The 22,178-nt window shown below is 41.8% G+C and overlaps 1 protein-coding gene across 1 annotated transcript in view; it reads right to left on the bottom strand.

Moving 5' to 3' along the window:
• Positions 1-21,851, bottom strand: part of CNNM1 (cyclin and CBS domain divalent metal cation transport mediator 1) — a 67,469-nt gene extending 45,618 nt beyond the window's left edge. Inside the window, exon 1 of the mRNA XM_077125703.1 lies at positions 20,282-21,851. Coding sequence (XP_076981818.1) covers positions 20,282-21,851 — 1,570 coding nt within the window. The remainder of the gene's footprint in view (positions 1-20,281) is intronic.
• Positions 21,852-22,178: the final 327 nt, after the last annotated feature.

Genomic DNA, 22,178 nt, shown 5'->3' with positions numbered 1-22,178 from the left:
CATACCCTGCAATACTGACATTCCTTTGTTCTTCCTCATGCAAAAAACATTTTTTAGTTTGCACATTTGGTCACTATCATTGTACACTCTAGGCATTCCTAGATTATACCATCTCAGACTTTATCGTCTATCTTTCCTTCTGATTTCATTTGTGCTCCCAGCCCTCCTCCCTCTATCATTCTCACATTCAGCTTCATTCAGTGTACTAACATTATTGTACTACAGTTAGGTGGTATTGTGCTATCCATTTTTGAATTTTTACAATCAGTCCTGTTGCACAATCTGTATCCCTTCAGCTCCAATTATCCAATATCTACCCTATTTCTATCTCTTGATGGTCTCTGTTCTTAAATGAAATTCTCCAAGTTCATTCATTAATGTTAGTTCATATCAGTGAGACCATACAGTATTTGTCCTCTTGTTTCTGGATAATCTCAAACAGCATAATGTCCTCAAGGTCCATCCATGTTATTACATACTTCATAACTTTATTTTGTCTTACAGCTGCATAATATTCCATCGTATTTGTATACGACAGCTTGTTTAGCCACTTGTCTGTTGATGGACAGTTGGGCTGTTTCCATCTGTTGGCAATTGTAAATAAACATTGGTGTGCAAATGTCCGTTTGTGTCCTTGCCCTCGTGTCCTCTAAGTAGATACCTAGCAATGGTATTGCCGGATCATATGGCAATTCTATACTTAAATTCCTGAGGAACCACCAAACTGCCTTCCACAGCAGTTGTACCATTTGACATTCCCACCAACAGTGGATAAGCATGCCTCTCCAGCATGTGTCATTTTCTGTTTTATTGATAACGGTCATTCTGGTGGGCATGAGATGATATCTCATTGTGGTTTTGATTTGCATTTCCCTAAGAGCCAGGGAAGTTGAGCATCTTTTCATGTGCCTTTTGCCCATTTGTATTTCCTCTTCTCACTGAGAAGTGTCTATGTCTTTTGTCCATTTTGTAATTGGGTTGTTTGTCTTTTTGTTGTTGAGTTAAACAATCTCTTTTTATATCTAGATACTAGACCTTTATCTAATACATCATTTCCAAATATTGTCTCCCATTGTGTAGGCTGTCTTTTTGCTTTCTTGACAAAGTTCTCTGATGCACAAAAGTGTATAATTTTGAAGAGTTTCCATTTCTTTCTTTCTTCCTTCCTTCCTTCCTTCCTTCCTTCCTTCCTTCCTTCCTTCCTTCCTCCCTCCCTCCCTCCCTCTCTCTCTTCTTCCTTCCTTTCTTTCTTCAATGCTTGTGCTTTGGGTGTAAGATCTAGGAAACCACCTCTTATTACAAGATTTATAAGATATTTGCCTGCATTTTCTTCTAAAAATTTTATCATCTTAGATCTAATGCTTAGTCTTTGATCCATTTTGAGTTAATTTTTGTATAGGATATGAAATATGGATCCTCTTTCATTCTTTTACATGTGGATATCCAGTTCTTTAGATACCATTTATTGAAGTGACTGTTCTGTCCCAGGGGAGTTGGTTTGACTGCCTTAACAAAGATCAATTGTCCATAGATGGCAGGGTCTATACCTGAACACTTTATTTGATTCCATTGTCAATATATCTATCTTTACGTCAGTACCATGCTGTTTTGACCACTGTAGCTTCGTAAATACACCTTAAAGTCAGGTAGTTTGAGACCTCTGACCTCACTTTTTCTTTCTCAGGATATTTTTAGCTACTTGGGGCACACTGACCTTCCAGATAAATTTGGTTATTGGGTTTTCTATTTCTGAAAAGTAAGTTTTGGGGATTTTAATTGATATTGCATTCAATCTATAAATCAATTTAGGTAGAATTGACATCTTAACTGTATTTAGTCTTCCAGTCCATGAACATGGTGTGCCCTTCCATTTAATTAGGTCTTCTGTGATTTCTTTTAGCAATTTCTTGTAGTTTTCTTTGTATAGGTCTTTTTATCCTTAGTTAAATTTATTCCTAAATATTTTATTCTTTTGGTTGCAATTGTAAATGGAATTTTTTTCTTGATTTCCCCCTCAGATTGTTCATTAGTAGTGTATAGAAACACTACAGATTTCTGAGTGTTGATCTTGTAACCTGTCACTTTGCTGTACTCATTTATTAGCTCTAGTAGTTTTGCTGTGGATTTTTTGGGGCTTTTGACATATAGTATCATATCATCTGCAAACAGTGAGAATTTTACTTCTTCCTTTCTAATTCTGATGCCTTGTATTTCTTTTTCTTGTCTAATTGCTCTGGCTAGAACTTCCAACACAATGTTGAATAACAGTGGTGATAGTGGACATCCTTGTCTTGTTCCTGATCTTAGGGGGAAAGTTTTCAGTTTTTCCCCATTGAGGATGATGCTAGCTGTGGGTTTTTCATATATTCCCTTTATCATGTTGAGGAAGTTCCCTTCTATTCCTATCCTTTGAAGTGTTTTCAACAGGAAAGGTTGGTCTTTCCTGTTGAGTTTTGTCAAATGCCTTTTCTGCATCAATCAAGATGATTATGTGTTTTTCTGCTTTGATTTCTTGATATGGTGTATTACATTATTGCTTTTCTTATATTGAGCCATCCTTGCATACCTGGAATGAATTCTACTTGGCCATGGTGTATACTTCTTTTAATGTGCTGCTGGATTCGATTTGCAAGGATTTTGTTGAGGATTTTTGTATCTATATTCATTAGAGAGATTGGTCTGTAATTTACTTTCCTTGTAGTATCTTTGTCTGGCTTTGGTATGAAGGGGATGTTGCCTTCACAGAATGAGTTGGGTAGTCTTCCCTCCTCTTCGATTTTTTGAAGAGTTTGAGCAGGATTGGTACTAATTCTTACTTGAATGCTTGGCAAAATTCACATGTGAAGCCATCTGGTCCTGGACTTTTCTTTTTTGGGAGCTTCCTAATGACTAATTCACTTTCTTTACTTGTGATTGGTTTATTGAGGCTATCTATTTTTTCTTGGGCCAATGTTGGTTGTTCATGCCTTTCTAGTAAGCTGTCCATTTCATCTACATTGTCTAGTTTATTAGTATAAAGTTGTTCATAGTATCATCTCATTATCTCCTTTATTTCTGCAGGGTCAGTGGTTATATCTCCCCTTCCATTTCTGATTTTATTTATTTGCATCCTCTCTCTTCTTCTTTTTGTCAACCTCACTAAGGGCCCATCAATCTTATTGATTTTCTCATAGAACCAACTTCTGGTTTTGTTGATTTTCTCGATTGTTTTCATGATCTCAATTTCATTTATTTCTGCTCTAATCATTGTTATTTCTTTCCTTTTGTTTGCTTTGGGGGTTAGTTTGCTGTTCTTTCTCTAGTTCTTCCAAGTGAATTCCTCGATTTTTGCTCTTCTTTTTTGATATAGGCAATAAATTTTCCTCTTAGCACTGCCTTTGCCACATCCCATAAATTTTGATACGTTGTATTTTCATTTTCATTTGCCTCGAAATATTTACTGATTTTGCTTGTAACTTCTTCCTTGACCCACTGGTTGTTTAAGAGTGTGTTGTTGAGCCTCCACATATTTGTGAATTTTCTGGCCCTTTGCCTATTATTGATTTCCAATTTCATTCCTTTATGATGAATAAGGATGTGTTTTGTATGATTTCAATCTTTTAAAATTTATTGAGGCTTGCTTTGTGACCCAGCATATGGTCTGTCCTTGAGAATGATCCATGAGCACTTGAGGAAAAAGGTGTATCCTGCTGTCGTGGGGTGTAATGTTCTATAAATGTCTGTAAAGTCTAGTTCGTTTATTGTATTATTCAAATTCTCTGTTTCTTTACTGACCCTCTATGAAGATGTTCTGTCTGTTGATGAGAGTGGGGAACTGAAATCTCCAACTATTCTGGTAGATGTCTCTATTTCTCTTTTCAGTGTTTGCCTCATATATTTTGGAGGACTCTGGCTTGGTGCATAAATATTTATAATTGTTATGTATTCTTGTTAAACGGTTCCTTTTATTAATACATAGTGTCCTTGTTTGTCTCTTTTAATTGCTTTACATTTGAAGTCTAATTTGTTGGATATTAGTGTAGCTACTCCTCCTCTTTTCTGAGTGTTGTTTGCACAAAATATCTCTTCCCCAATGTTTTACTTTCAAACTATGTTTATCCTTGGGTCTAAAATGTGTCTCCTGTAGACAGCATATAGACGGGTCCTGTTTTTTAATCCATTCTGCCAGTCTATGTCTTTTGATTGGGGAGTTTAACCCATTAACATTTAGTGTTATTATTGTAAGTGCAGTCAGCACTTTCTTCCACCATTTTCCCTTTTGGATTTTATATGTCATATCTAATTTTTCTTCTTTTTACCTTTACTGATAGTCTTCATTTCTACACTCTTCTTCACACCTCTCTCTCCTGTCATTTCCTATCTGTCTCTAGTGCACCCTTTAGCATTTCTTGCAAAGCTGGTCTCTTGGTCACAAATTCTCTCAGTGATTTTTTGACTGAAAATGTTTAATTTCCCCCTCATTTTTAAAGGACAATTTTGCTGGATATAGAATTCTTGGTTGGCAGTTTTTCTCTTTTAGTATCTTAAATATATCATACCACTATCTTCTCACCTCCATGGTTTCTGCTGAAAAATCTATGCATAGTCATATTGGGCCACCTTTGTATGTGATGTATTGTTTTTCTCTTGTTGCTTTCAAAATTCTCTCTTTCTTTGACATCTGACATTCTGATTAGTAAGTGTCTTGGAGTACATCTATTTGGATCTATTCTGTTTGGAGTATGCTATACTTCTTGGATCTGTAATTTTAAGTCTTTCACAGAAGTTAGGAATTTTCTGTGATAATTTCCTCCATTAGTTTTTCTCCTCCTTTTCCCTTTTCTTCTCTTTCTGGGACATCCACAACATGTATATTCATGTGCTTAATGTTGTCATTCAATTCCCTGAGTCCCTGCTCATATTTTTCCATTCTTTTCCCTATATTTTCTTTTGCTCATTGGATTTCAGATGTCCCATCCTCCAGCTCACTAATCGTGTCTTCTGCCTCTTGAAATCTAACATTGTAGGTTTCCATTGTTTTTTTTTTTTTCATCTCTTCTACTGTGCCTTTCATTCCCATAAGTTCTGTGATTTGTTTATTCAGACTTCCGATTTCTTCTTTTTGGTCATTCCTTGCCTTCTTTATATCCTCCCTCAATTCACTGATTTGATTTTTGATGAGGTTTTCCATGTATGTTCAAACATTCTGAATTAATTGTTTCAACTCCTGTATCTCATTTGAATTGTTGGTTTGATCCTTTAGCTGGGCCATATCTTCAATTTTCCTAGTATGATTTATTATTTTTTGCTGGTGTCTAGGTATTAATTTTCTTAATTAGTTTATTCTGGAGATTGTTTTCACTTTTTTTTTAACCTAGGATTTTCTTGCTGGATGATTTTGTTGTCTGTCTGTTCGTTGACATTCAGTTCAGCTTATTCTAGACCTCTAGCTCAGGTTTTGTTTAATAGATCAGAATTTTTCAGTTCTTGTTTTCTTGTTTCTTGTCTTGCCTGTATGGTGCCTTTTTTCCCCCTTAGGGGGGTCTACTTAGGTATTAGAGACCCCAGTCAGATTTTTCCAGACCAAACTTGCCTCTTCTTAGGAGGAAAGAGTCACTGGCATCAGTTTCCCCTGAGGGTGAGACCCAGCAGGTTGAAAGACTTTTCTATGACCGCTAGACTCTGTGTTTTTCCTATCCTGCCCAGTATGTGGCACTTGTCTGCCTGTGGGTCCCACCAGCATAAGGTGATGTGGTACCTTTAGCTTCAGCAGACTCTCACTGCTGGGGATGAGGTTGAGTCAGAGGAGAGGTTGTAGGCTGGCTTTAATGGCTTCAGTTTTCCAGACCCTGGGGTCTGAATTCCTTGAGGGAGGGATTCCACCTGAGCTGGGCCCCACCCCTCTCCTGGGGAAGGATTTTCTTGGGGGATGACTTTGTTGTCTATCTGTTCTTTGATAGCCTCCAGACAAGCTCTCAGACAAGCTTAATTCCACCCCTGCCTGGGGCAGGTGGAGCCTGAGAAACCTTTCAGCTGTATCCAAAGAGCAGTCAATCTGTAGAAACAGAGCCACAAAAAAGAAAAGGAAAAAAAAATCCTCCTTTTCAGAGCAGGACCCCATTCTTTGGGTTTGCCAATTAGGAGTTTAAGTTGGTATGTTGCTCTGTGTATCTCCAGATCCTATGCGCTCCCTCCTTTCCTTCAGGGCCTAGACCCTTTCAAATATTTTGTGCTGTCCGATTCAAAAAAAAAAACCTGTTGTTTTTTTTTTCTTTTTCTTTTTCTTTTTCCATCAATCTTGCCCCTCTGTGTGGGGACAAAACCCAGCAACCTCAGCTTTTACTCGAGGTTCAGCTGAGCTGGAGGCCTATTTTTAGTAGTAAGAATTTGTTAATTAATTCCATAAATTTGAGCTTGGTTGCTGTGCCCCTTGCTGCTAGTAAAGTCTCTTTCCTTTCCCCTCTGGGAAGCAGCCTGTGGAGGAAGGATGCTGGCTGCTGCAGCTTGAGGAACTGAAGGTTCTGGGTGGGATAGCAGCTAGTCCAGCTTGTCCAGACTGGTGTACGCTGTGCGCCCGGTCATTGATGTGGCCCCAGCAGTTGTTCTGTATGGTTCCTGGCTATTTATTAGCTGCTCTGGAGGATGAACTATATCCCATACCTCACTAAGCTGCCATCTTGGCTCCTCCCTCCCAAATCTCATTGACCTTCTTGAATCAAGGTATCTTTCTTTAGATGCCTTAGATTGGACATTTCTATAGACTTGCCTTAATTGCAACATTTTCATGGCCTTAGAACTGTAAAGTAGCAACTTATTAAATCCCCCTTTTTAAAAGCCATCCCATTTCTGGTATATTGCATTCCAGCAGTTAGCAAACTAGAACAGCCCTCATCTTGTTTTAGACATTTTCCCTGTGTCATCTTGTCTTGTCAGAATCACTTATCCAAATAGGAACTCACAATCTTCAAGACCAGTATGCCAGCTCTTCCTCCCTCTTTGCCACACTAAATGGCACCATCAGTCTTCCAGTTATTCAAAGTCAAAACCCAGGAGTCATTTTGTACTTTCTCTTCATTTGCTCCTATTAAGATAATATCCCCACAATCTTCCAATTCCTCTTTCCTTCCTTCATTCTTTCAACAAATATTTTTGGAATGTCTATTACATGCCAGGCACTGTTCTAGGCACTAAAGATGAAGCAATGAACACAATGGAAAAAATAATTTTCATCCTGTAGTTTAAATCCTAGTAAGTGGGGATGAGAGATAATCAGAAAAATATGTAAAATATATAGCATAGTATTATATTTGCATAGAAAAGCAAAAAAGGGAAGGGGGATATGAGAGTGTGAATAAGTGAGCTGGTGTTACAATTTTAGATAGGGAAGCCAAGGACGAACTTAGGTATTAAAAGGCTCTCTCTAGCCAGCTGCTGTGTTAAGATTAGACCAAAAGTGGGCAGAAGTGGAAGTAGTGAGTCCTCTTTTCCCTTCCCAGCTCAAAGCCCTTCTCCCTGCTGACTCACTAGTGAGGTGCTGGGCCTCAGCTCTGCAAACTTTCTTGCAAGCTCTGGGCATTTACAAAGTAAGTTCCTTTGCTTTTACCACATTGGAGACATCAGACCAGAGATTTGGCCTGAAATGTGGCGTCTGTGAGGTGTGTTAGAAAGATCGCACCTAGGTTTGATGCCTGGCTCGACCACATACTAACTGTTGTCCTTCAGCAAGTCGCTTTATTTTTCTGGGTCTCAGTTTCCTCATCTACATATTAGGAATAATGAATGCCCATTTTTCAGAGTTATTATGAAGACCAGAGGTACCTTATGCACCCAATGAACAGTAGGTACTGTATTCACCACTATGGCAAGAAATGGAAAATGGGCTGAGTGTTGACCCATGCTATATACTCAGAGTCAGCTTGGTTGAGATCATAGACCTTGAAGTAGTTGTAGGCTGTCTTCACCCCGAGTAGAGAAACTTCAAAAGGGTGGGTTTAAGGTAAACCAGACATATCTGGCATACTTTAAATGCAGCCCTGAGAACCATTCTCTGTCTTCTCCCAGGAACTAGCCTAGTTTGACCATAATCCCTGGACTGGCCGAGAACTAAGGCAAGGCCCTGTGCGTCTTTCCATTCAACTTCCTTTATCTGAGGTTGATTCATGAGCTGAGGATGCTTCTTCAAGACTTAGATAAATCACTTTTGGCCTGAGGATGACACCTCCCAAGACTTAACGAACTCACTTTTGGCCAGCATGGTGATTTTTAAGCAAGAGATACTGGATATGCTTACTCCGAACATGGAGAAAGTCAGCTGGCCCATGGGCAGCCTGCAAAACCAGTTCTGTCTCCAGGAAACCTGAGGTTAAAAGTATCAAGTCTTATTTAGATGGGTTTTGATAATGTCCACAGATCCTAATGAAGGAATAGGAAGGAATCCTATTCAATTCCCTTCAAATTTTGGCCCCATCATTAATTAGCAGAGTATCCTTGGGCCAGTTATTTTCTGAATAGGGAATAAATACAATATATTTGATAGAGCACAGGAAAAGAGGGCAAGGTATATATCCCAGCCTTTAATGATGGGATGAAGAGTTAAGAGATAATCCTCCCTGGAAATTAGTACATGTTGTTGGGATGGTAAATATCTGGTAAATTCAGTGTTCAGGTAGAATTAACCTGGTTTTAATGGATAGGATGTCTTAAAGTGGGAAAGATAAAAAGGAGGATTGGTTAGGATATTAGTGCAGTTGTCCAGGATGGGATTAGGGTACGGAAATTATGGATTATACTCTTGTGATTAGAAGGGGTAAATATCTCTGAGACTTTGTTAACTTTCTCGATGCTTCTTCTTGGTTTCCCTTACTGGTTCTTCCTACATCATATTTACTGATGTACCCTCAGCCCCTGCAACAGTGCCTGACCCATCATAGACCCTCAAATGTTTGATGCCTGAGTGTTGAATTCCCATGACCTCTGAATGTTGGCATGTACCCGTAAATATTAGCATGTCCCAGGGCTCAGTAAATGAATCTCTTCACTTTTCTATCTATTCTCATTCCTTTGTTTAACTCATTCATTCTTCCTATAATATCATCAATCCAAATTCCAGACTTACATTCCCAACTGCCCCTTGACATCTCCACTTGGAAGTCTGAAAGGCATTTCAAACTTAAACCTGTGCAAAACTGAGATCCTTCTCCCTCTTCCAAACCTACTGCTCCCATAGCCTTCCTCGATTTGGCAAATTACAGTTCTGTTCTTCTCGTTGTTCAGGCCAAAACCTCTCTCCCTACCCCCCGCATCTGGTGCCTCCTGTAAGTTCTGCTTTCAAAATAAATTTAAAGAATTTGACTACATTTCCCCACGTCCATTTGTTACCATTGTCAAGCCACCAGTCAGTCATTTTCACTCAGATAATTGCCAGATCTTCCTCACGGATCCTAAGAGATCTTCCTAACATAGGGCCTTGCCTTAGTTCTCAGCCAGTTCAGGGATTATGGTCAAACTAGGCTAGTTCCTGGGAGAAGACAGAGAATGGTTCTCAGGGCTGCATTTAAAGTATGCCAGATATGTCTGGTTTACCTTAAACCCACCCTTTTGAAGTTTCTCTACTCGGGGTGAAGACAGCCTACAACTACTTCAAGGTCTATGATCTCAACCAAGCTGACTCTGAGTATATAGCATGGGTCAACACTCAGCCCATTTTCCATTTCTTGCCATAGTGGTGAATACAGTACCTACTGTTCATTGGGTGCATAAGGTACCTCTGGTCTTCATAATAACTCTGAAAAATGGGCATTCATTATTCCTAATATGTAGATGAGGAAACTGAGACCCAGAAAAATAAAGCGACTTGCTGAAGGACAACAGTTAGTATGTGGTCGAGCCAGGCATCAAACCTAGGTGCGATCTTTCTAACACACCTCACAGACGCCACATTTCAGGCCAAATCTCTGGTCTGATGTCTCCAATGTGGTAAAAGCAAAGGAACTTACTTTGTAAATGCCCAGAGCTTGCAAGAAAGTTTGCAGAGCTGAGGCCCAGCACCTCACTAGTGAGTCAGCAGGGAGAAGGGCTTTGAGCTGGGAAGGGGAAAAGAGGACTCACAATCCCACTTTCCCCTCATCGTTCTGCTTCTGGCCCAACTCTTCCACTGTTCAGCCTGACATTTTGTTTTAGTGGAGTGTGTGTAGCTTTGAGAGCTTTTGTTTATAGGGCTGTGATACTTGTTTACATGGTCATGTTTTTCTATTTGCTTGGGGTATCTGAGGAAGGGCAGAGTGAGGAAACCAAGCTACCAATGACAGAACAAAATAAATATAAGGAACCTGCCATAGCTCAACTCCCGTCTCCTCAGCCCTATCCTAAGTAAACAGCTATAAATTTTGTTTTCTTATTATATACAGTGACTTTCACATGGGCTGGATCAGAGAAAAGACTTGTTATACAAAATGACTAGCTACATACAATTCATTTAACTAGATCAGAGAAGTAAGAGGCAAATGGTAGAGTATCTTAAGAGCTTCATATACATTATCTTTAGTCTTTGCAGTAAACTTACAATGTAGTCTCATTATCCTCATTTTAAGAAGAAGGAAGCCAAGCCTGAGAGTGATATAGTGACCTGCCCTGATCACACAGCAGCTGATAAACTGTACTGGGCCCAGGCCTCCTGGGCTCCTTGCCTATGCCCAAGGCTCTGTGGCCTGAGGTGGCAAATCACAGACATGAGTTCTGGTTCCACCTCTGTCACTAACATTCAACAGGATGCTTCATGGCTCCAGATCCCAGATGCCTCATATGCAGAATGGGGATAAATAACACTGGCCTAGTATAAATTGTGAGCACAACATAAGTCATTGTTTTGTGAAGATCTTTGTACATGCAATTGCTTTGTAAGGAATGCTCACTGCCTTTTTTTATTATTTATCCCTCCTGGGCCTAGTTTTTTCAACTTTAAAATTAAAGGATGAAAAAAAAATTAAAGGATGAGACCAGGTGATTTCCAATGTTCTTTTTCTGGCTTGAAGATTCTATGCTTTTATAAGTCTAAATTGTTCTGAGCTATGAAGACACTCTAGCTTTAGAGGATGCTTCTTTGTGAAGTTATATGATACATCAGAATTTTACCAATGTCAATAGTTACAGCTTTTTGTGTTTGCAAAGGGCTGTAAATTCCTAATGCTTGTATCTTAATATTGAAAACACCAGTGGAATGGGATGAGAGAAAGCTACTTTGACATATGCCGAATGATTTTTTTCTATACAATCAACATCAAATCATTCTTTAATGAATCATCAGGAAGAGAAATTCAAAACTGTCATCCTACAAATCCTGAAGCAGCCACCTTAAGAAAAACTAGACTGGCCCTTTCTCTAGTGTCCCTGTCTCAAAAAAAATAAAACTGCACTTTGTAGTAACTGTTCTGTTCCATTTCATCAGAAATATAACAATCGACACATTTATCACAAAGAAATTTCTTCGGCCACTAGAAGGCAATTAGAAAAAAGCCAGGCTGCCATGGTAACCAACATCACCAGCGAAGGAGAAAATAGTTGTTAGTCACTAGACTATACGGTGGTTAGCAGTTTGGCTTGCTAAGCAACACTGCAAAAATAGCAGAGTAATGACCCATTATCTGGAGGGCTGACATTGCACAGCTTTGAATCTGGTCCCAGAAGTAACCGCCCCAATCCTCCACCCACCTCATGTACTAGGCTCTCTGTCAAAGCCTAATTAATCATTTATTTGGTGAAATAAATGATTAATACCAGACACACCATTCTCAACATGGGTATTTACTTCCTTTCTCAGATAAGTAGAAGCTGCAAGTGAGATAGATGTGGAAAATGTGGTTTTGCGAAGAGTGCGGTGGGGGCAAAGATTTACTAGAGATGGACCCAAAGAGAAGAGCTGACTGCCAGAGGACAGAGAAAAATAAAAAACAAGTTAACAAAGAAACACTTCAGAATGTACCCTGATGCTGCAGCAGTCAGTGAATGTTACAGAACCAAATTGTCCAGGCAGTCACTGGGGATTGAGGTAGGGTGGGTTTGGCTGGGACAGGGCTTTCCCGAATGGGTGCTATAGCACCTGAGGGACCATGGTCCCCACACTGGCCCTCCTTCCTCAGAGACCTTGCACGTCTGCTTCCTGCTCCTAGAAAGCTCTTCCTTATCTTCCTCTGGTAAGGAAGTCCCTTCTTACCAACATTCAGGGCTTAGCTCGAAGCTTGGGGAGAGGCGGGTCTATCCTGCCCACAAGCCCAGTTCAGGGCCCAGGTTACACGCTCTCATGGCTGTCTTGCTTTTTCTTCAAATCACCCATCACCATTTGTAAATACTTGTTGGTTAGTTACTATCTCCTACTAGACGGCAAGCACTGGGAAGGCAAGCATGGTGCTTGTTCACACTTTACCTCCAGTGACTAGCTCAGGCCTGACAGAGAATGATGTTCATTGAATGTGTCAAAGAAAGGAATGAACCTTAATTTGGAACAGACAGCAGGAAATAAAACAGAGTTATAGAAGGTCTGGAGTCCCAAAACATGGACCTAGAGGTAAATCTGCTCATGAGAGTACCGGGAAGACCATAGACCTCTCCTCTGAGACACTCAAATGATTTAAAGGGGCTAGAAACACAACAAAATGTATCTGGTTATTATAAAATGGAATTGGGCCCCTGTCACTGAGCTGCTGCCAAGGGCTCAGCAGCCTCCCCTGTGAGCCCCCACCGCTCCATGATGCTCTGTCCCCTTCTGTCTGCCTTCTCCCACCGCCGTCTTCTGCAGGCCATTTCCACTGAGGAAGAGGGAGGAAAAGGAATCGTATAGTGTGTCCGCTATCCAGAACCTCCACTCTTCCGACTCCTTTGCTGATGCAAGTAGAGTTATGACCTGCTTCTTGCTGGGACTGAGGATTATATTCATATAAGAATTCGACAGAGAAACAGCACTAAGACCCTTAGCACTGATGGCTGATGATTACAATAAAAAGAAACTAGAGAAGGCGTTTTAGAAGAAATTTGCCTGCAATGGTACTGTAATTGAGCATCCAGAATATGGAGAAGTGATTCAGCTACAGGGTGACCAATGCAAGAACATATGCCAGTTCCTTATAGAGGCTGGACTGGCTAGGGACAACCAGCTGAAGTTCATGGGTTTTAAGTGCTTGTGGCTCAGTGAAGCTTAAGTGAGGCTTTCCTTGCAATGAGCAGAAAATTTCCCTTCTGTCCCTTGTCACAAATTTAAAAACCTCACAGTTTGTATAATGTAACCATTTGGGGTCTGCTTTTAACTTGGACTAGTACACTCTTTCATGCAATCAACTGAAGAGCCATGCTGTCTAGCCTTCAAGCCCCTCATTTAAACGGAGGTCAAGCAGTAGACACCTGGCAGTGTCCAGCCTAAAACAAAGCAATAAGGTGATGTTTCAGCCAAGCCTAGAACCGCTAGATCACAGACAGCTATTTTTGGCCAGAAGCTCCTTGGCCCTCCCTCTGCAGAATTCCCTACCCTTAGATTATGTAACCCCCAGATCAGCTCTTGGTGGAGCTGAAAAAGGAGGGGTAAGACAGACATAACAGCGGCATCATGAGAAGGGAACCTTTGGAGTGAAAGAAAGATCTGGTGTCTCCAAGCTGACCAGGCGGGCAGAGTTTAGAGAGGCTGCCTTCCATCTAGTGAGGTGACAGGACATCTGGCTTGCCACCAAGGTCCTCTTCTTTTTTTTTTTTTTTTGCATGGGCAAGCATCTCTTTGTTCTTTTTGATAAGACATAACATGCTAGCTAAGAGTTGTCCAAATGAACAGCCACCAGAATGTGAGGCCAAACTTCTATCAGAGTTAAAGTTTTGACAAGGGAACAAATTTCAAATTGATGTATTGTTCATGTAGCTAGCTGGAAAGCTTGCATTTTATTAACAGCTGCCCAATTCCATGTTGAGTAAAACTATGTTTTGTTTCCCCTCTTCAGTTTTTATGTTATATAATGTATTTAAATTCTTATTTAAATAAAACTGCTTTTAGTAACAAACAAACAAAAAAATGGAATTGAGGTGAGCTATAATATTCTACAAATAAAAGAGAACCAGCAAAGGATGCTCAAAGAGAGAGGAAATAGAATTTAATTACAGCCTGTAGGATTTCAAGTAGATAAAAAGATAGTCTGACAATGAAGCTGTTATGCTCTGGAAAGGATAACTATATCTACCAGAAAAAAAAAAAAAAAAGAATTAGATTACCTTCAGGTTTTTCAGTGTCCTTTTACAGCTCAGATTCTATTGCTACTTAGCATTTTTTGGGGGGTGGGGAGCAGGCTGAAAAATGTAGTTATTGTATAACAACAATCATAATGAAAATTTAAAAAAAAAGAAAAAGAAATCCACATTTTAATCTCGTATAATCATTGTTCTCACTTTTCTTTGTTTCCTTTTGTTCTTTGTTTCTGCACATGATGGACTATGATTTATTTACTGTTAGCTCTAACTTACCGTTTAGAAAGCAAACATCTCTCTTAAAAGTTACTAATTATTATTTATCAGTTAGAAGTGCTAATTGCCATGGTTTGCTAAGCCCCAACCAATAACTCCTGTTAATTCTTAAGAACACCTAGGGCTCGAACTGAGACTAAAGTTTCATGTACTGTTTGCTTTCCTGGGACCTATATTCTCCAGAGGGTTCCTAGGCCAGATAAATCCTGAAACCCAGAGGGACCAGCCTCTCCAAGATTATCAACTAATTACATCCCTCTATCCTTTAGATACCCCTTTTCAACACAAAAAAGTCAGAACAGGCATTGCCTAAAGATCCTTACAGATTGGGAGAAGGATCAAAGGAGAAGGAGGAATTATAACAGAGAAAATCGTTTTTAACAAATGAGTATGGTTGTTGAGTCATTATGTTGATATTTCTTCTAGCCTCCAGTGTTTTGGAACAGCTAGAAAGAAAAATCTGAAATAGTGGAAAGGTAATCCATAACAAACTTTGAAATCTGTTTTGTAACTACTTGTTAAAGTGTATTTTGAAAATTATTGCTTTTTCTTTCTTTTCTTTGTATATATATTTTATCTCACAAAAAAGTTTAAAACAAAATAGAGGAAAGAGAAAAATAACCTAATTATTATTTAGCAAAGTTTAACACATTTTTAACCACATTATATTTAATTATGCCAACTGAGTGAATATAACTTTTTATTTTCTTTCACAAAAGATAAAGAATGTAGCACTCATGTTTTGGCAGGTTTTTAGAGAATCAAGCACTGGAATTGTTATTCTACCTGCTAAAACAGCTCACAGAACTTGGAATGATATAGTAAAATGCTGATGTTTTCAACCAGATGATTCCTCAGTGAAAAGATGGTGTCTGTACCAGGACCACTTACTAGCTGGTTGGACATACTTTAGGCATATGCCATGTGCAGTAGGACCAAAGCTCCAAATGGCTGGTAAATGTCGGACTTGTTCACTGTTGTATTTCTAGGACCCGACACCGTAACTGGCCCAAAGACGGAGTTCAATAAATATTTCCTGAATGAATGAGCGAATGAGCCAAGACTGGCAATGAAAACTGCAATGGGCCATTTTACAGCCATGATGCTCCAGGTAGAGTAACCTGGGAGTATGCAGCCTGTGCTGTCTTTTGTTTAGGAAGATGCTGCTCATCCAGCAGGGCTAAGGTGACTGAGTTTAAATACTCCAGCTGTTTTGCTCAGAGGTCTTTGATTTCAGAGTAAAACTTTATTCCTTCCCATGTTGTTTCTAGAGGGTTGGTTTTCTCCTAAAAACAATCGAATAAATAGAGCAGAAATTCTGAGAAATTAAATACAAGAAATTTCTAAGGCTCCATTTTATATCCATTAAATTAGTATTCCCAAATTACAGAACTCAACCCTGAGGAGACTATAGTAAAAATAATATCATCATATAAGAAAATCACTCTTGGAATTAGAATGAGCTATTCAATTTGTGGAAGATGGTAGGGATTGATGGTAGGGTTTTTTCCTTTATTCACTTTTTCAAAAATTGGTAAAATTGTTATACATGCAATTTTTTTGTAATATTTTTTAATATGATAAAATATTAAGAGTTATTATCTCAGGGTAATGGGATGATTATCTTCAGGTAATTTTGAGTTTCTTTTCCTATGGTTCTGCATTTTACAATTTTCTAGAATGAATATGCAGTATAGAAACATAAACTTCTGTAAAAAATTTATAAAAAGCAAAATTTGCCACCTAATACAGTTACTTGATGTTCCCATTGCATTTTTATATTCTATTACAGCAGTTTTGTTTCAATGGCTTATGTACAGGTCCCTTTTACCCATATATTTACGTACCAAAACACGACTTGTACATTGCAATGCCATTGGAAAGTGGATGGGGAAAGGGGACTCCAGTCTGCCTCCTATATTTACAAAAGGGGACACCAGAATTAGGCTATTTGGGAGTAGAGGTTGTATCTCAGATGCCCAATCTTTAGGCACAGAGCTTTGAACGTGGAAAGGGCTAAATAATTTTGAAATAAATAGATACACCCAAGGAAAAAGAGAAACAATATACACAACAATTTTCTTCTAACACTTAAAGTTTGACTTTGTTCTTGGGTATGGTCTAAAGTCACTGGGTTAGAGTTAATAAATGATTCTATTTATAAGAGCATTGCAGAACCCTTACATTATATTAAAGGTTAACTCCTTCAGTCCTTCATTCAGTCATTTAACAAACATTTATTTTAAACGTAAACTATATGTCATATCTATTGTTAAGTACTGGAGCTATAAAGATAGATAAGACACCGTCTTTGTCCTCCAGATGCTCATTATATGGGTGGGGTGTACTTATAAACAAATACCGATAACACAATTTGTTAATTCAATAAATGTTCATTCTTCACCTAGCCACAGTGGTCACAGTGCTGCCCTGGGAACACAAAGGTAAACAGATTCATTCTGTGCCCTGAAGGAACTCACAGTCCAGTGGGAGAAAATAGGGTTTTCTTTTGTAAAGTTAGCATGCTGGCTGGTCTTCTGTAAAGTTCGCATGCTAGCTGGAAAGACCATTTTCCTTTTTCCTACTTCTAAAGACAAGCTATTTATAAAAAGTACAGAGAAAAAATTCCATATGGACAAGAGTGACCTTGTTTCAACCTGATTCAAACCATGAACTGGGTTTGCATCTTGGCTTTGGAATGTACTAGCTGTGTGATGATCTCGGGCAGACCAAGTAACTCTTTTGGATCTCAGGATCCTCACTTGTAACGCTGCAGGGTTGTTTTAAGGATCAGATAAGAGAATGCAATGTTTTGTCAAGAGTATGCTGCATGTTGGCAATATTGTAATTATAAAAGCTACATTTTTTAAGCTGCAGAAACTGGAGATGAATTGGCTATGGGCAGTCAGTCAGAGGTGAAAGGCCAGCTTTGAACCCTGTGGGTGACAGGGGTCTGGAGATGGAGCATGAAATAAGACCTGTGTAGCAGAAAAAGAACAAGCTTTGGGGTTCTGCAGACCTAGTTCAAATCACAATTTAAGCAATTATTAGCTATGGAAAGTTGAGCAAGTCACGTAATCAGTTTGAGCTTTAGTTTCTACATCTGTAAAATGGAGTTAATAATACTTACCCAGGAGGGTTATTCTGAGTACATAAAGGGCTTGGAGTGGTGCCTGGAACAGTTGTCACTCAATAATGGTAGCTGTTGTTCCTATAAATATTATAGTTTTCCTCTCCTACCTCCAAGGGGATTTGTTTAGGAGGTTAAGTTGCCTGAGGTGCAGGGAAATGTGGGAAATGGAAGGGCTATTATGACTTACTTAAATAGTTATTTTTAAAGATAAAAAAAGTAGTTAACTCAGCTTTCCTCTCCTAGCCTATGGTGCAAATACGTCTTACGGAAGATGACCATCATATTACATGGCTTGGCGCCTGAGAACACCAACCTGGACAGTTATTCCTCATATTTATTCTATCCTAAGTAGACCTGCAATAAGGTTCTGTGAAGACAATGCTTCTCAAACTTTAATGCGCATACAAATCACCTGGGGTCTTGTAAGAATGCAGATTTTCATTCAGTGGACTTAGAGTAAGGCCTGAAATTCTACATTTCTAATAAGCTCCCAGGTGATGCCAATATTGCTGGTTTGTGGACCACATTTTGAATAAGTACCAAGGCTCTGAAAAGACATGGAAATATCTTTGTTATTACAAATTTTCATTGGCATGGTATTAACTGTAATGGGATTTAACTTAGCCTGCTTTTCTTTAGTGATCTATTTCACTAACAAGCTTTCTTCTGTTAAGATTTAGAAATTTTGCAACAGGGACTTATTTCAGATCAATATTGATTTTTGTGAACAGTCTACTATGTGCAAGGTGCTGGGGATACAAAGGTGATTAAGACACAATTTCAGCTTCTAAGTTCTGTCCTTATTCTAACACTACATCCTTCTAGACTGCTCACTTTCTGAGGCAGTCTTGTCTTCTCGTCTTCCCATTGCATAACACTATATTGAAGCTTAGTGACCACCGAATGACTGAATGAGTTCACAAGAGTTTCATTAAAAATGTTTTCCAGCAGGACATGAAAATGAGACATCTTAACTGCACTCTATCTTAACTATCACATGCAAGATATTATTATTTCGTGGCTTTTATGCCCAGATCCAAGGCTCCTCTGTGGATGATACACAAAATGTAAGAATAACGCCAAGAGTGGATGGATGAATCTTAGAGTGCGGTGGGAACACAAACAGAGGAGGGTGAAACAGATAAAACAGTTGCATACAAATGTTTCCCTCCTCTTGTCATCAATGCAAAGTCCAGGCCTTTTCTCACCCAAATGAGACTTAAAGTAGCTTTTAGACCTTTTTCCTCTTTCCCGGGCTACCCTTTGATATTTCACACATGTTCATTTGTGTGAGAATACTGTGGCAGAAGGAAAACCTCAGATTTCTTTTTCTCTGTATGCAAAGTTCTAAAGAGTATTTGTGATGACAAAGTAATGGAATTGAATTTTTGACAAAGAGAGCTATCAAAACCACACATTGAAATGAGAGTTTTGCTAGCTACAAGAAGGCCACATTTGAGGCCTGATTCTAAAATCAGGAGATGGAATTTTTTTTTTTTTTTTTTAATAAACATGCCAACTCATACGTACAGAAGAGTACCTCCCTCAAAATAGTTATCATTCTGGAAGTTTCTACACTTATTCTAAGCATGTCACTGTTTCCAATTTCTGGAATTGTTTTCAAGGTCTGTGGGAAAGTCCTCTGAATGCTCTCAGTGGTGACTCTTGAAGGGAGTTTGATTTTCAAAAACAACCGAGAGCTCTCCTGGGCCAAATGTGGTTCAGATTTGGGGGGCCAGTTAAACTGTGTAATGTCAAAAGAATTGACTCTAAAGTAACCAGGCTAGTCTTTTTTTTTTTTTTTTAAGTGAATTACACTCAGTGCCAGAAGACAGTTTTGAAAGACAAACCCCAGACATGTGGTAAGCATGTTATAAGCATGGCATTAAGTCTGAAGTTAAGGGGATGGGAAAGGAACAGGCAGAAATTCCACTCCTTAGGCGATGCACTTCTTCTAGTGGTCCCCTCTTCCCAGAATATCTCCACAGGTCCAGTCTACCTTACTCTCATGGGACTACACTTCCCAGAAGACAAGGACCCCACTGCCTTAGCTAACTTTTAATCCCCAAACTGGTTGTTTGATGTGTGTCAAATGAATAGCGGATGGGAAGTTACATTTTGGAGAAAAATGTCTGAGCTGTCTGGAATTTACTCTATGTGATTCAAAGGGCAGAACTAGGACCCAGAATCAAGGCTCTGGAGACATGTATCTACCTCTGCTCCAGGTTAAGGAAGATTTTGTCAGCAGTTGGAGCTGTCCAGCAATAGAGTTAGTTTGCCCTGGAAATTAAAAGCAAAGCTGTTTGTTATGTGAACCTATAGAGGGGCCTCCTGTAACCAGCGGGCGCCGTGCAATGATCTCCAAAAGCTATCCCTGGAGTAGTGTAACTTGCACAATACCTGGCAGTTGGTAGGTCCTGCAAAAATTCTGGTGGAATGGAACGAATGAGTAATATGATGCATCTGCAAGCCAAGTAGAGAGGAAGAGGTCCTCAGTCAGTTTCAGGGAATGTGGGACCAGAGATAGGACTAGCCTGGAGAGCCATGATGGGGCCTACCTTGAGTTTTTGGTACCACAGGAGAGAAGTTGCTCTGGGTACCTGAAGCCTCAAATAGTTATGAAAGGGTAATACTCCGGCAAGGGGTAGGAGTCGGGAGAGAAGACAGAGCACTGCTCACCCTTCTTAAACTCCTCCAGCACGGTGTCCAGCCGGGTATCATTGAAGACGCAGTGCAGGGGCCGGTTGTAGAAACGGGTGACGGTGAGGAGTGGCGTGCAGTCGTCGGGGTCCACGAAGGCCAAATCCTTGACAAACAGTATGTCCACAATGTTGTGCCGCTGGTCGCCCTCGTAAACCGGGATGCGTGTGTAGCCGCTGCGCAGGATCTCCGAGACGGTGGCGAAATCCAGAACAGCGTCGGAGCGTAGCATGAAGCAGTCCCCCAGGGGGGTCAACACCTCCTCCACCACCTTCGTACGCAACTCCAGGGCGCCCTGAATGATGTTAAGTTCCTCCTTCACCAGGTCATTGTAAGGGTCTGCGGCTCTCAGCGTCTCCAGCAGCTTCTCCCGCGTGTAGAAGGTGCTAATCTCCTGGCGCAGCGCCCAGTCCAGCAGGCGGCTCAGCGGGTAGCACACAGGAAAGGCAGCCGCCATCAGGAGCCGGGTCAGGCACACGCTGTGCGAAGCTATGGCCAGCCCGTGTCGCGAACACACCGAGTAGGGGCAGATTTCCGAGCCCAGGAACACCGCGCCGGTGCACACGAGCGCCGGCAGCCACGGGAAGTGAATCCCCGCCTCGCTGTACTCTTCCCCGCTGTCCCCGACGCCCGGCGGCAGCGAGGCATACAGCCAGCCAGCCAGGGCCGCGTTGGCTCCGGCTTGGCCCAAGAGTAGAGTGCAGAGCAGATGGGTCCCCCTGCCGCGCACGGCCTGCACGCGGCGCGCCTGCTCCTGCTCCGCGGCCGAGCCGCTGTTCCTCAGCACCCGTAATTCCACCGGGTCCAGCGAGAGGAGACTGAGGCGCAGGCCGCTGAAAAGGGCGGACAGGGCGAGCAGCAGGAGAGCCCCGAACGCCCGCAGCCACGCAGGAGGCAGCAGGACGTCTCCCGGGCCATAGAGTCGCGGCCGGACGCGCAGCAGGAAGCCACCCGCGGCGCCGTGGTGGTGCCAAGCGCGCCCGTCCCAGGCGCACAACGAGAAGAGCTTCCCGCCACCGTCCGCGCCTTGCTCCGCCTCACCCTTGCGCAGCTCGCGCACCCGCACCTGGACCAGGGCCGACCCCGCCACGCCCCCGGGGCGCAGGGGGCCCAGGACCTCCACATCCGACGCCCAGCCGCTCTGCTCGCGGCAACGCTGCGGCCCGGGTGGGCGCGTGGGGACAGCGTTGGGCGCCACGCCGCTCCCGCCCGGGGGCTCCTCGATAAACACAAGCCGCGGGGCCCAGTCTTCTGTGCCATTCTCCCCCGGGTAAAGGGTGGGTGCGGGCACCCGCGCCGCGGGCACAGCTGGCGCCGCGGGCCCGGGCTGGAAATAGACACGCAGGAGGAAGCTGGTGCCTTCGGCCGCGCGCAGGGTGCCCCCCTCCAGGGACACGCGGCCTCCGGCGGTATCCTCGGGCCGCAGTCCCAGCAGCCAGGCGGCGGCGGCAGGGGGTCGAGGGGACAGAGAGAAGAAGAGCAGAAGCACGGCGCCCCGGCTGCAGCAGTCCCGGATCCTGACACCCACCGCGGCTGCTGCCGCCGCCATCCTGCACCCGGCGCGGCTGCACGTGATACTGCAGAAAGCCGAGAGAGCTGGAGGAAGGAGGAGCCGGAGATGGGAACCCGGCCCCAGGCAGGCCACCACGTGTACGTTCGCTGCGCGCGTGAGCCAGAGGCGGTGGGGACTCAGACCCCGCCTGGACAGGTAGTCCCCGAAGAAGGTTGGAGATGGCCACGCATCAAGGAACCGAGCATAGCCGCGACACACTTTGCTGTATCTGCGCTGCAGCCTGGCGAGGGTTTGGCTTGAAGCACAGCCTCAGCCTCTAGCAGTGAGGCGTCCCTCAGCGAACTCCTACCCGGCAGTGATACC

The sequence above is a fragment of the Tamandua tetradactyla genome, chromosome 13 (genome assembly GCF_023851605.1).
Source record: "Tamandua tetradactyla isolate mTamTet1 chromosome 13, mTamTet1.pri, whole genome shotgun sequence".
Classification (NCBI taxonomy): Eukaryota; Metazoa; Chordata; class Mammalia; order Pilosa; family Myrmecophagidae; genus Tamandua; species Tamandua tetradactyla.
This window is presented reverse-complemented; position numbering and strand designations above follow the sequence as displayed.